The sequence below is a fragment of the Scheffersomyces spartinae genome, assembly GCF_019049425.1.
Source record: "Scheffersomyces spartinae strain ARV_011 chromosome Unknown scaffold_1, whole genome shotgun sequence".
NCBI lineage: Eukaryota > Fungi > Ascomycota > Pichiomycetes > Serinales > Debaryomycetaceae > Lizanozyma > Lizanozyma spartinae.
In genome coordinates this window covers 167,115-181,029 of record NW_025065048.1, presented here as the reverse complement: position 1 = coordinate 181,029, position 13,915 = coordinate 167,115, and the positions used below count along the sequence as shown (strand labels likewise).

Here is a 13,915-nt window from a genome sequence, read left to right as displayed (position 1 = left end):
AGCATTCTCATTTAGGTAACCGGAGCACTCTAAATCTGTAGTAGTATTCGTGATTGATTCACGATAAATATGCTTCCTGCGCTTAAACGAGAACGATCTTCTGTAACAAGTACAGAAGTTGCCTAAAAGTTCGCATGTACATAATAGGGTTATACACAGTAACAAATAGCAGTGACCCGAAACGTCAAATACTGAAACCCAACGGCCTTGTACAGTTTCACAGTCAATTTTTGTTTGAATGTTATGGGATCCGAAGTCGCAATAAGCTCCGGCCAAGACGTCAATCCGTTCAAATATATTACTTCCGAAGAACCAAACGGTATTGGCAAAGAAAAATCCACTAACAACAAAAAACGACCCAAAGATTCGTTTAATATCAAGCATTGGGATCATCCCCGTATTAGGATTAGCATAAAGGAACGACATGCTCAAGTATATCACAGTAAACCATAGGTATCCGTAAGTTTGAACGAAATAGTAATTGACCGAAGCCATAACTTTCAGTTGCTCAACTAAATGCTGATATCGTACTGTCCAATGATGAATTGGCACAGTAGCAACAAATATCACGGAGTAAATTGCAGTTGTCCATACAAAAGCCCGTCTACAATTGCTTTCATCATCGAGAAGCATGGTTGAGTGCTGCAAACTATCGAATTCAGTAATTGAGGTTCTGCCATATGCAAAAAGAAGAGCTTATCTTTAGCAATTCCACAGCACTGAATATTATTATGTTCGTGTAAAATGTAGTTTGCACATAGTAATTTCCGAAACATGCACAGCTCACTTCTGTTCGCTTAATCGGCATAAGTAATCAACGATCCAGATACACCTTTGGAGTTTGTTGATGAAATAAGTCATGTTGATTGATCTCCATTAACGGAAACGTCTTTGACAGGAAACAGGGTACCCTTACTTGGTAATGAGCAATTAATTAGAGTTGAGAGCTTTACATAGATGTCAAATCAGGTGGAGAAATCAAATCAGTCCTTGATACAAAATGTTGATCAATGACGGAATTAACGTAATCTACCATATACTGGATTTTACACTATGTTCTTTCTATTCTATAGGCACGCTTTAAGACATTACTAATCCAATCATCATTGTAAATTTGCAGCATAATAACAACTTAGACTAACGTAGTGGTAGCTCGGTCACTCGCGCAATTGACTACCCCCTAAAGTAGGAGTTTCCGGTTTTATTATTCACACCTCAGCTCATCACGTGAAATGATGATTGCAAAAAAATGGTTCAAAGCAACTCTTCTCCGCTATGTATGGTTCAAGAATTAGACTGGGGAATGATTGATGACATAAACCCTTTGATATTGTTGTTGCTTCTTGTTCTCCTTCTGCTTCATTTGACCACACCAAAAAATTTATCATACACTTATCCATACCATAAACCAATACATACACTGAGTGGTAGTTTGGGTGCAATTGTATAGCTTACAGTCATTTCCCAGTTCTTATTAAGTCAGTTCTAAAAATATGTTGGTTCGAATGAATACTTTAAGTACTTCTCGAAGACATGCTATAACGTCATCACGTTTATTTAGTGCTCAATTGTCCAAGAGTGCAAAGACAAAGAGGGCAACAAAAGTTCAAAGTTCTAATCCACAAATGGCCTTCCCGTGTTTAGATAGGTTGGAGCAAAAATCTAAAATCCTTTCGAATGCTTGTGTTTCTGAAGATTTTGTCAATTCTTTAGAATCAGGTCCAGAACCTTCATACTCTAAAGTCCGTACTGGGTTCCATTTATTCCATTCAAAAGATCCAATATTCTTTGATAATGGTGGCTTTTTACCCGAGTATGAAATTGCATATGAAACTTGGGGTAAACTAAATGAAGCTAAGGATAATATTATATTGATTCACACTGGTCTCTCAGCTTCATCACATGCCAAGTCACAGCCCAGAAATGGCAAATCAGGTTGGTGGGAAGAGTTCATTGGTTCTAAAAAATTCATCGATACTGATAAGTACTTTGTTATATGTACTAATGTTTTGGGAGGCTGTTATGGATCAACCGGTCCAGCTTCTAAAGATCCAGCTGATAATGAACATTATGCTACCAGATTTCCTATAATTACCGTCAATGATATGGTTAGAGCTCAAAGACATTTAATCCACAAGGTTTTCGGAGCTTCTAAAATCCATGCATCTGTAGGGGCATCTATGGGAGGTATGCAATCCTTAGCTTATGCCTTTGAATTCCCCGACGAAGTGGAGAAAGTGGTATCTATTTCTGGTTGTGCCAGATCACATCCTTATTCAATTGCTTTAAGACATTGTCAACGTCAAGTGTTGATGAGTGACCCAAATTGGAATCGTGGGTTTTACTACAACTCAGTTCCTCCACATGTAGGTATGAAACTTGCTAGAGAAATTGCCACAGTTACATATAGATCAGGTCCCGAATGGGAATATCGATTCGGACGTGGTCGTGCTGATCCTCTGAGACCACCAGCTTTATGTCCTGATTTCTTAGTGGAAACGTATTTAGACCATGCGGGGGAGAAGTTTTGTTTGGAATATGATGCTAATTCTCTCTTGTATGTCCTGAAGGCAATGGACTTATTTGATTTGGGATTAACCAATCGGTCGAGAGCTTTCAAGACCAGAACAGAGAACGAAAAGAAATATATCAATGGGAATTTCTTTGATGATATTGATCAATCAGTGCCTGCTCATCCTTATAAGGAAAAGGTTGAAAAGGCTACAATTACACCCGAGGAATCGTATGAAGATTTAAAGATGGGAATTAGCAGAATTGCTCATAAGGACATTTTGGTTGTTGGAGTTGAATCCGATATCTTATTCCCCGTTTGGCAACAAAGAGAAATAGCCAATGTATTAAAAGACAATAGCAAAGGAGGTGATATCAGATACTTTGAATTAGGCACTGATGTTAGTAATTATGGTCATGATACTTTCTTATTGAGTTTAGATCATATTGGACCTCCAGTGAAGGAATTTTTAGAAGGTATAAAGTAAGTATCGTACAGAATAAGATTTATACAAAGTAAATAGGTTTGGGGTTTATAGGTTATCGGTACAGTTTTTTAAAACTACTTTTTTTTTGTTTTTCGTTAGTTTATACTATCTCGTATACATGTAAATGGTTGTATATATATATAAGCTTGATAGTAATTGTATGATATATGCATTAAATTATTCGACCATATGACCGATCAAGTTCATATCCAAGTTGTCTTGATATGTTATAAATGGTATCTCTTAATCGTCCTACCAATACCTTTGCCAACCCGTTATTCTTATGACGGTGTTCTCCCTCTTCTGATTCAGTAAATGTTGGAAGCAAGTTATCGTGAGCACTTAAACTAACAAATAATGCGAAGGGGACGAACCAAATCAAGAGTCCAAAGAATGAGCATACCTCAACAAAACTTGGAATCACAGGCGGCACGTAGCCTGCTCTTAATCTCTCTGTAAGTGGTGGTATATAAGGATTATGGAAATGGTTAAACCATAGAAAGTGATTGGCTATAACCAATATGCATGAGCCCAAGAAGATTGGTGACAGCAATTGAACATAAGGAAACTTCTTCAAGTTCTGCAAATATACATAGTATGATACGATGGAGAACATGGTCAATTTGAAAGGTAACCCATCAATAGCCCATAATAAAAAGAGTATTACCATATCTCCATAGATAACTTTGGTTAAAAACCGTTTGGTGGGTTCAGTGTGCTCTTCCACAAGTTCAGATAGGTAATAGAGTCCAGAAGCAATGGACAACACAAGAAACACAAATCCAGTAAGGATACCGATATACGCAAGTAGAATCAATATCATCGTACAAACTGTAACTTGCTTTCGATCTAACTTATACTGTGTAACTCGTACAGTGCAGCTTGTACTATGCAACTCGTTGTGCTATGTTGTACTACGTAGCTTGTTCTTGCTATTTACTGCGACACGTAAAATTAAGTCGTGTTGGCCCTTTGTAGTCACAAAAGTGTTACTACAATGCTCCTACTAGTTGATACTTGTACTATTCTAATGGTACTTCATTAATCATATATATCAATGGGTGGAAGTCTATCTGTATTGTAGAACCAGTTCCCACCTTCAAGCTCACTCATTAACCAATCACTAGGAAATATAACAAGATGACCTCTGATTTCAGAAAGAAGTCTCTCTGCTGTGTTGCGATCAAAAATCTTATTATCCATATGAGCCCTTTTAGCAGACATAGAAATCAATCTCTTCCTTGGCTTGCTTCCTGCGTTGATTTGAGGTGGAGCTTGACCTTGATATTGTTCCCGAGTCAGATTTGGTGGTTCTTGGGATGTCGTTGATGATTCACTCTGTGATTCTTGATCAGGTGTAGTCGATGACTCTGTTCCTTGTTCTTCCTCTGCAACAGAATTCATATTGAACTTGATTTGTTTCTTCCTACCGTTGACCTTATTCAAGTTAGACGTGCTAGAATGTGCAGAAGGCGGTGCTTCACCTAAAAGTCCATAATCATTAGCAAGTGAGCTCATATCAAATGTAGTATCCGCCTTGTCACCACTTTCTTCATCATCAGAATCAGTATCTTCTGCTATGAATGACCGGTTTTGTCTACGATATTTGGCTTCTCGTTCTTGTAAGACCCCAAAAGCCTTGTTCAACTTCCCATACCGCTTGTAATCCTTCCATGTCAGTACCATGTCATCAGGTTGTGTGTGGAATACCCACCGGAATATCTCAGTGTTAATCCGGGCATGCTCAACCCAATTGTCAAACAATTCAACAGACATGGGATCCTCAAAATCATATGGATCAATAAAGTTACTAAAATGTGGTAAATTCTTTGGTATTATCGAATCCATAAGATCCCGAACTCCTTCCTCTGTAAGACTGGTGATAGGAACACTTTCAGATGCAACATCTGTTTGTACTTTGATTGAGGTCATTCCTTGTTCATCCTTAATAAATGGTACGTTGGCAGATCCAGGAGGGTTGGGGCTTCCACGAGATTCTCTATCACTGATTTCTCCTTTAACTACCTTTGTCAGCAGCAGCTGCTGTTTCATATCATCAGCATTACTAGTGTTGTGAGAATTATATCCAGCATCTCCACGTTTCTTATACTCACTTTCTCTCTCGGCTTTGGCCTTCGCTGTGACTCTTTGAAGATATGAAATCTTCTTCAAAAGTCTCCATCTTTCCTTATTCCGTGCCGATATGATATCCTCAGATTCTCTATCCATCTCATCAATCATATCAGAATCGTCCAATTCAAGAAATTCTTTAACAGCCTGCTCATCAGGTAAGAATAAATCAGTTGGGTTTGTCTTCATTTGCTTATTAGCTAATTCCTTTAAGAACTTACTGCTGTTTAGTCTTGCTTTCTTTGCCAACTTACTCCTGTACTTGTCTATACCTTCACCATATACGTCCTTGGTATGACTATCATTGTGTTGAACTCTCTGGTCATAAGACAACTTTTTCTTGTCTCGAATACCTTTGTTAGCTTCGTGGGCACCAGTACGGTTATTGAAAGACACTGGTAGTGGTAAAGGTTTAACATCATCCTCTTCTTCAGGTAAATCTTCATCAAAATATCTCAAGTTAGAAACATCAACGTTTCTGGAACTATTAAACTTGTTGAATCTACTTGTTCCATCTCTTTCTCCCAAAATATCTCTTGATGCAATCTCAACCATAGCTGATAAGAGAACGTTCTCAGGTTTATAAAATGCGCTTGTGGCATATCTTAATCCCTCGGGGCTCTTTGCTACTCTCTCGAAATAAGCAAATCTTCGTTCGACAATCTCATAAATATCCACGTCAATACCAAGATGTTCTCTCATTAATCGACATCTTAAACTGTGGGGGAATTTACCAGCCTTCCATGGTTCGCCAGCCATTGTAGTCTCGATGGTTTCCTTGTCTCTAATAACAGCAGCAACTTCAGAATCTCGAACCCCTCGCATCGATCTTTCATTGATGTTGGCACTTCCAATAATTGCTGCTCTATCATCAACAATCATAGTCTTCGCATGAATATATAACTGCTCTGTGACTAAAGTTCTATCAGGCCCAATTCTTCCCCATTTTCTTAAAGAGTAGAACTGAATATAGTCATCAGGATCAATTCCATACTTCCTCAACTTGGCAAAAATTGAAGTACTACCTCTGGAAATAGACATAAACTGACATTGCATAATGACTCTAACTGATGATCCATCCGGCTCATCAACTTGAGACTCGAACCCTGGCATAAGTGGTATAACAATGACTGCTCTCCAACTTTCATTATTCTCATGAGCTCTAATGATCCTATCCACCAAAGCATCACCAATTCTGTTCTTGATCTCGGTACCATCAATAAAACATGCTGTGATGAAGAATTGATTCTCGATATAAACAAAATGCTCGGATGTTTCAATCAACTTAAGGTATGCATGTTGGATACTTTGTTCATGTTCTTTCAATCCCAAAGCCCAGCTACCAGAGGATCTTAATAATTGGATCTCACAGGTACCTGTTAAACCTAACATCTCCACTTCTTCGTCAGTCATATCAGATGGGGGAGTAAGCAAAGGAGTGAATCTACTAGGTCTCTTTTGTCTAAGCAAATAATTCCATCTTTGCACAAAATGCCTGGCCAAATCACGAGCAACCTTACCAGAAGTCACCATGTGAACGTCATGCCAGGGCATTCTAGGAACCTTTTCTCTGTCATACATTGATTCATACGGCTTATCAAGTTCAAAAAAATCTTTGACTCTAGGATTGGAGTAGTCTTTCCCAGGGAAGGTTTGAAACCTACTATACTCTTCTTGGGCTGGTCTGAACTCCGAATTCAATGATTGGAAGTCTAACTTCGAGTCATCCACTAAAACATGATCTGGAGTATCATATCTCCCAAAACATAAATCTATCCCACCCAAAAATGCAATTGTTTGGTCAATAATACAAAGCTTCTCATGATGAGCCCAAAAAAATGTATTTTGAAGTAATTGATTTGGAGATCTGATAACATGGATATTTTCTGGGTGTAAGTTGATAAGCGAGTGCTTAGTGTATAAAGAATCAGTTGCGACAGTCGAACCAACGTTACGGTAAACGATAACAAAAATCTTAACACCTTGTTGAGCTTTTCTTTGTAATATTCTGTCAAGTCTCCATTGTTGATTCCCATTACCAGGTCTTCGCATGTAAAGTTCCGGAGAAAGCCACCAATCGTGAATGTAAATCACATCTTTTGCCATTTCTAATGCGGAAGATACAGCCCAGAAATAGTCTCTACCATCAACAAACCATTGGGCCAAAACATTTTCTCTAATCGGAGCAAATGATCCGAATCTGTGCTTTTCTGCCCAGATTGTAGAGTTTTTCATTTTATTCAACGATCCAATCCATTGCAATTGTTCTCTTCTGGATCTTGGAAGTAAAACCAATTTTCTCTCGTTATTCTCTAAAGTGATCTTTAAATGATTGAAAATACTGCTGTTAACAGTTTCAACTTCTGACTCTGCAATTACTTTAAGTGCAATCGAAGAGTCATCTAAATCTGTATCGGAATCAGAAGATTCAGATTTCAGAAGTTCTTCGTCCCTCTCAAGATTAAAAATAATTTTAAAACCTCCATCAACTAAAAATACTTCAAGTGGTGAGGTTGAATTGATATTGGAAACATAAGTCACGTAAGAATGACGAATTAAAAGCCACTTGTGGGATCTTCTGCTAATCATTCCTCGTAGGTCGTTTGCTCTAAAATGACCTACTCTCCAACCTTGCGATTTTGTGGTTCCTCCAATATGAACCAACCCTTGTTTACCAGAATATCCTGTTTCATAACAAAGTAAGGAAGACAAGGGAGACACTTCAAAGAATTGAAACAATTTATTAGATTGAGGCTTCAACCCAATAATGGAGATAATCTTTGATAAATACACTTCTACTGCTTTGATATATTCATCATTCTTTTCTACTTTGGAACGCTTTCCTTCATCTCCAAAGGATACCCCCGATAGGGAACTCAAGTTGGATCGTAATCTTGCTAATGGAACCAGTAATGATTCCATTTCACCTACTAAAGAATGAGTAATCAGTGCTTTCCGCTTCACAGCTTTTGATGGTTGTCTTTGTTCACCGTCAATTTTCGTTGATGACTCGTGCAGTTGGCCGTCTCTTATTTCAATTTCTGGTCCACTTACATTTTGAAGCATTTGCATAGTTTTAGGTTCGTCACTTTTAAGGTCACTTGGGGATCTAGGAGCAATTGAGTTGTCATCTTCATTCTGTTCACTAATATGAAAAAGAGCCTCTTGCCCATTCGCATGTAGGGCTCCGTTATTTGAAGATCTATCATTGCTAAGGTCGTTACTAGAAATTTTATCATTATTGATTCCAGTTTCAGGGTTAGAAATTCCTTCATTACCAGTAGCATCACCTTTAGGTCTTGAAGTCTTTGACTCAAGTTTTTCGGATTTTGGGTTTGCAAATGATTTCATCTTTGTTTTCTGTTTCTTTGCGGTTCTAATTGGAGGTGTAGGGCAACTTGGGAGGTTTAAAGATTTGCTCGAATGAACTCTAAAGTTTGTCAACTTCAACTTAGAATGTAAATAAAGCAAATCCTTAGCTGTCTTCTGAACTGACCATTTCAAACGTTGGTTTGTTACACCATATTCGAAGTCAATCCGAAACCTCCGAACTCTTGTATTCACATGAGGAGAAATGTCGGTGACTTTGAATACTAAAAGATTAAGTAATAAAGGTGCTCTAGCAATACCATGTTCGTCTTCTAAAAGACAAGAAGCTAAAAGACTGATTGCTGGGGCACCACTACCCAAAGCACCCACCAAAAGCTGAGCTCTTTCTTGAATCATGTTGTCCAATGTACTCTGTTCCTTCAGGTGCGTTTGCAAAGCTTTCTTATCCTTTGCAGGTGGTTTTTTATGAAAATTGAATCTTCTTTTCCAATAAGCCTCCGATAAAAGCCCATCTGGTCCTGTTTCACTTCTGAAAATAGATCCAAATCGACTCTGTCGTTGTACAAGTTTCGGAGGAACAGGAGCTCCTTCAGTACCTGATACATCGTGTTGATGTTCCTTTCCTCCTCTACCTTCTTCTTCATTTTCATGCTGTGCTAGTTCATTTACATTTGGAATACCATTGTATTTGAATCTCAGGAACGACTTCAGCAATGCTCCTAAGCTAGGTCTTTTGGTTCTTGCCTTATTGTCATCTGATTCCTTGCCAACATATTCATGACGGTGTTGAGTAGCATCATTCTCTGCTTCCCTCGATTCCTTAGTATCTTTGAACTTGGAACCAAAAACACTAAACCCCAAAGTATTACCTATAATTTGCTCGTCATCTTGAGTCTCCCCCAACATTGTGGAATTCTCCAGGTGTTGTGAGCCTCCCAGGTTCACTGATAACCTGTTTAATGATGCATCATTGGATACCGTTTTAAGAAGCTCGTTCACGTCTTCTTCTTCACGAAGTTTAGCATGTTTCTTGGGTTGTTTATGGGTATGGGTATGGGAATTTGGTCCTTTATTGGACACGGCATTTTCATCGTTGAGAGTCTTACCGTTTTCATTGGTCGACTCAAACTCGTCTAACGTAAGCACCTTCTTCCCCGGAGTCATGTATTTGGTGTTGTGTAGAATCGGTGGAGGTGTATATAGTTGACGGAACTAACAGTCGACCGATTTACTATGGGATGTTATTGTCCTCCAAGGGTTACAGTAATGGCCCACGTACAATATGCTGGTAAGTTCAATGGATGAAGAGTAGGCTATATTTTTAAGTTATACGATTTAATTGAAGACGACTGACTGCAACAACAACAACCATAACATTGCGCTTTACTAAATAGGGTTACCCGAAACTACATATAATGCTAACACAAAAGGAGGTGGACTTACTCTGTAATTAAACATCAACATGAATACACCATGCTCAATTGTACTTTACAGTTGATATAAATACTTAATGATGTATTTATTAGTGATGCTGACAATAGGAAGGATTGTAGTATGATATGACTGTACTTATGATATGCGTGTACGATATGCTCTCTTAATCCTTCAAGAAACCCGTAGCCAATCTTTGCTTGTGACCCAACCATAAAGCATGGGTTGTATGATCTTTCAAATCACCTTTGTCGGTTCTCGGATGGATCAAAACAGAAAGCGATCCATGGTTGATTTGAAAAAAGGGAACTAACTTAACAAATATTTCTGGACTCTTGAAATCTAATTCCCACATGCTAATAGGATGAGGGCCAATTGGTTTATCCCAAGGCTTGTGTGCTCTGATTTTGCCAGACTCGATGTCTTCTGCGTACTCCTTTAACACCTTTTCTCTTAAGGCAAGTGCAAAGTCTCGTTCTTCCTTGACATTATTATTCCAGTAGGTGTGAATGTCGTACGAAATGATACCTCCATAGAAAGAGTCTTCTTGTGTGCTCATTGTAGTTGTGAATTATATCAAAAGTGCTAGCAATGACTATAGACTGTAATTGATATGCTATGAGTTCTCATTGTATATATATACATATATCATGTACTTCCGTTATTTTATGATAAGTGCTTCGTATTATTGTATGACTTTCCAACCATACAGGCCTACATTTTTGTACAGTTGAGAACAACTCCTTTGGCTTTATGTATTACTAAGTTTAGTAAGTCGAAGCATGATTACGTGAGCCGCAGACTTAATTGTGTAACCAGGATAATTAGGATTATCATAACGATTTATTTAGTCTTAATGTGGGCTTAAGCCTTAATGTTAACTCCGCTATACTTGCTCGGCTGTATGTGAAGTGGTCTCTCAGTTAAACTGGTTTTTAGGTTACAGTGATATTCTTTACTATACAATAATAATCCTTATATACTTTATGCCTAATAACTCCTACAGTTCATTGATCATACTCATACTCATACACTTGTGGTGACCTTACTTGGATCATTCATCCTAACGTTAATATAATCATGATAATCACTGTTCTCTGAAGGTGTGGGGTTTGTTATAGATTCCTCTAATTCTATCTCCACTATCCTTACCCTATTTCTTCTGCGCTTCTTCATTCGATAGATATCGAACACCGACACAAGAAGTAGACCCGTGAAACTCCCAATTACATTGTACAAGATATCGTAGACATCAAAGACTCTTTTGGGATTCAAGACATTTTGAACTAACTCCAGAAACACACTGGCTCCAATTGTACATACGCCCAATGTCACAACTCTCAATAGCCGTAACAGTGAATGTGTTGACACGTTGAATATAAAATAGAACTCACTTGTCAATATCAAAAATGTAAGGAAATGAATTATCTTATCATGGGTTCCAAGTTCCACCAGCGAGAACCCCATATAAGCTGCACCTATTAATGAAACCACAAACACTGTGATATATCGTTAGTATTATAGAAACAAGATTATACTTACAAAGCAATTAAGCAAGTCATTTTTCAGTACGTACATGCTGCTACCCAAGATCTAATTTTAATCATCGTGTGTAGGGAGTCACTCTTGAAATCTTTCAAACCGTACGACACTTGAGTCTTTTTCACTTGAGTCTTTTTCACTTGAATCTGGTTCCCTGGTCTTCTACCCTTTCAGCAATGGCCAATGGGAATGATTCCGGCAATGGTATTCCCTTTTAGTGTTGAATTTAATCCCTAGTATATTTTGGGTCACCAAAGGATCTATTGTGTTCCATTTTTGGACTGGCTATAGACAATTAATCGCAGTACTGTCCACACTGGTAACGAAAGGCGTCTACGCTCTAGCTTGATATGAACTCAGTACTGCTATTACTGAGACCACAAAGGCTATTTCTGCTGCCACGATGGAAAGTAACAAGACGATGGAATTCAATAGACTATCTTTTGAAAGCAGTGGAGAAAACCAAGCGTTTCTCATCGCAGGAGACTACAATCTCATCGACCAAAGTTAACTCCAATTTGAAGACAAAAGATCAGTCCAAATTTAAAGGAGCAAACGTGGATCAACTTCAACAATATCAATCGTACGAATTGCCTCCTAGAGATATTCGATCTTTAATAGTAACTCCAACAGATCTAAACGATGTCTTTCGTCATGATATATATCCCCTTATGACTAGCTCTCAACTGACCATGACTCAGTCGCTATTCAATAGGGCTAATGTGAAGTTAGAATGGACTTTGGCATCATATGATGAAATCCCAGATATAAAATATACTGCTTTATTTCAACAAAGACAGTCATATTTAGATCAAGTACCAGAATCCCAAAGAACTGAATATCATGCCAACTTGGCACGTTCAAAGAAGACATTTGGATACACTGCAAAGTCGATCAATTTATTGCCTGAAGTTCTCTTGTTGGGCCATACAAATGTAGGGAAATCGTCATTAATTAATACCTTATTATTGCTGAAACAGGAGTACACATCGAATTCCTCCGGTACTCAGCATGCTCGGGTTTCAAGTAGAGCTGGGTTTACAAAGACATTGAATTGCTTCAATATCGATAACAAGTTACGTATCTTGGATCTGCCAGGGTATGGAGAATTTGGGGATGAAATTCAAGGAAAAGCTGTGGTAGAGTATATCAATAGACGAAGAAATTTGAATCGAGTATTTCTTCTTATTGATAGTGTGAATGGGTTTAGAGATGAAGATCAACAATTGGTAACTCATTTGATGGATGTAGGGGTTTCTTTTGAGATTGTTTTCACCAAAGTTGATCAAGTCATCTATAATAGTATGCCTAAAGAAATTAGGAAGCTACCCAAGAAAGTCCAGGATCCGAATGAACGATTGAGATTGGCTAATATGGTTGAAACTTCAAATCATAGAGTTGTAGCTTATTTCCAGGATATGATAGAAGGTGCTAATTTGCAGCAATTGGCCACCCTTCCTCGGTTTCTTTTCAATAATAGTATTTCAAATACTTGTTGCGTCCAAAAGAATGCATTTAAAGAGATCCGATTTGCTATACTACAAAGTTGTGGCATTGTCTAAAAGGTGTGGTCTCGTCTAGTATAATGTATGTGTTTTTATGTAAATAGTTTTTATGATAGTTAAGCTCCCTTAAGGTTTTAAATGATAATGAAGTCAATTCATAAAATCAACTCTATACAAATAATGTATGTTAAAATACTTTCAGGTTACCCCGAACCCTGAAATCCAGTAGAATGCTAAAATACAAGGGGTAAAATCAAAACAGAACCATAATAATTGCAAAACTTTCTCAGTGCAAGAACTGTTAGTAGGGATGGAAAAAAGGTATACTTAGAATCTACCCCCTCTAGATCCACCTCTAGATCCACCACGGCCACCGAAACCACCTCTTCCGCCACGGTCTCCAAAGCCACCTCTACCACCGAAACTTCCACCTCTACCACCTCTACCACCGAAACTACCACCTCTTCCACCACGGTCTCCAAAACCACCTCTGCCACCTCTGGATCCACCACGACCACCGAAACCTCCACGGCCACCAAATCCTCCACGGCCACCTCTGGCACCACCTGCACCAGCAGACTTTCTCTTAGGTTTAGGACCAACTTCCTTGGGCTTTGGTAAGAATCTTTCCATGGGCAATAACTTATCAGGACCAATGAAGAATTTGTCACCTTCTTGGAAGGAAGTAGCAACAACTCCTTCAGAAGGCTTGATGGTGAAAAAAACTTCATTCAAAGGACCTAAAATCTCATCCACCTTACCAACTTGTGTCTTGTTTTCTAAATAGATAGGAGCATTGAAATAAGGAATCTTAGTGTTAATGGAACGACAAACTATGTCACCTTCACAAGAGTGCAAGAAGGCACCCATTTCCAAAACACTATCTGGAGGTCCTTGTTGAATTGGAGGGCCTGTTCTGCCTCCACGGCCGCCTCTGAATCCACCTCTTCCTCTGTTCATTATTTAATGTATTCAAGA

General features: G+C 38.4%; 6 protein-coding genes across 6 annotated transcripts; 2 read left to right on the top strand and 4 right to left on the bottom strand.

Moving 5' to 3' along the window:
- Positions 1-1,493: 1,493 nt before the first annotated feature.
- On the top strand, positions 1,494-2,999 carry KQ657_000077 (uncharacterized protein; the record flags this gene model as incomplete). Its single annotated transcript, XM_043190934.1, has 1 exon — positions 1,494-2,999. One exon carries the CDS (start codon positions 1,494-1,496, stop codon positions 2,997-2,999), a length of 1,506 nt encoding a protein of 501 aa, XP_043051611.1.
- Positions 3,000-3,171: 172 nt separating this feature from the next.
- Positions 3,172-3,822, bottom strand: SVP26 (uncharacterized protein; the record flags this gene model as incomplete). Its single annotated transcript, XM_043190933.1, has 1 exon — positions 3,172-3,822. The coding sequence occupies one exon, from the start codon at positions 3,820-3,822 to the stop codon at positions 3,172-3,174; it is 651 nt and encodes a 216-aa protein (XP_043051610.1).
- Positions 3,823-4,040: 218 nt separating this feature from the next.
- Positions 4,041-9,623, bottom strand: PLD1 (phospholipase D; the record flags this gene model as incomplete). Its single annotated transcript, XM_043190932.1, has 1 exon — positions 4,041-9,623. The coding sequence occupies one exon, from the start codon at positions 9,621-9,623 to the stop codon at positions 4,041-4,043; it is 5,583 nt and encodes a 1,860-aa protein (XP_043051609.1).
- A 433-nt stretch (positions 9,624-10,056) lies between these two features.
- On the bottom strand, positions 10,057-10,449 carry KQ657_000074 (uncharacterized protein; the record flags this gene model as incomplete). The annotated part of the gene is made up of 1 exon (XM_043190931.1): positions 10,057-10,449. One exon carries the CDS (start codon positions 10,447-10,449, stop codon positions 10,057-10,059), a length of 393 nt encoding a protein of 130 aa, XP_043051608.1.
- A 1,654-nt stretch (positions 10,450-12,103) lies between these two features.
- On the top strand, positions 12,104-12,994 carry KQ657_000073 (uncharacterized protein; the record flags this gene model as incomplete). The annotated part of the gene is made up of 1 exon (XM_043190930.1): positions 12,104-12,994. One exon carries the CDS (start codon positions 12,104-12,106, stop codon positions 12,992-12,994), a length of 891 nt encoding a protein of 296 aa, XP_043051607.1.
- Positions 12,995-13,264: 270 nt separating this feature from the next.
- GAR1 (H/ACA snoRNP pseudouridylase subunit) lies at positions 13,265-13,897 on the bottom strand (the record flags this gene model as incomplete). Its single annotated transcript, XM_043190929.1, has 1 exon — positions 13,265-13,897. One exon carries the CDS (start codon positions 13,895-13,897, stop codon positions 13,265-13,267), a length of 633 nt encoding a protein of 210 aa, XP_043051606.1.
- Between the last annotated feature and the right edge of the window lie 18 nt (positions 13,898-13,915).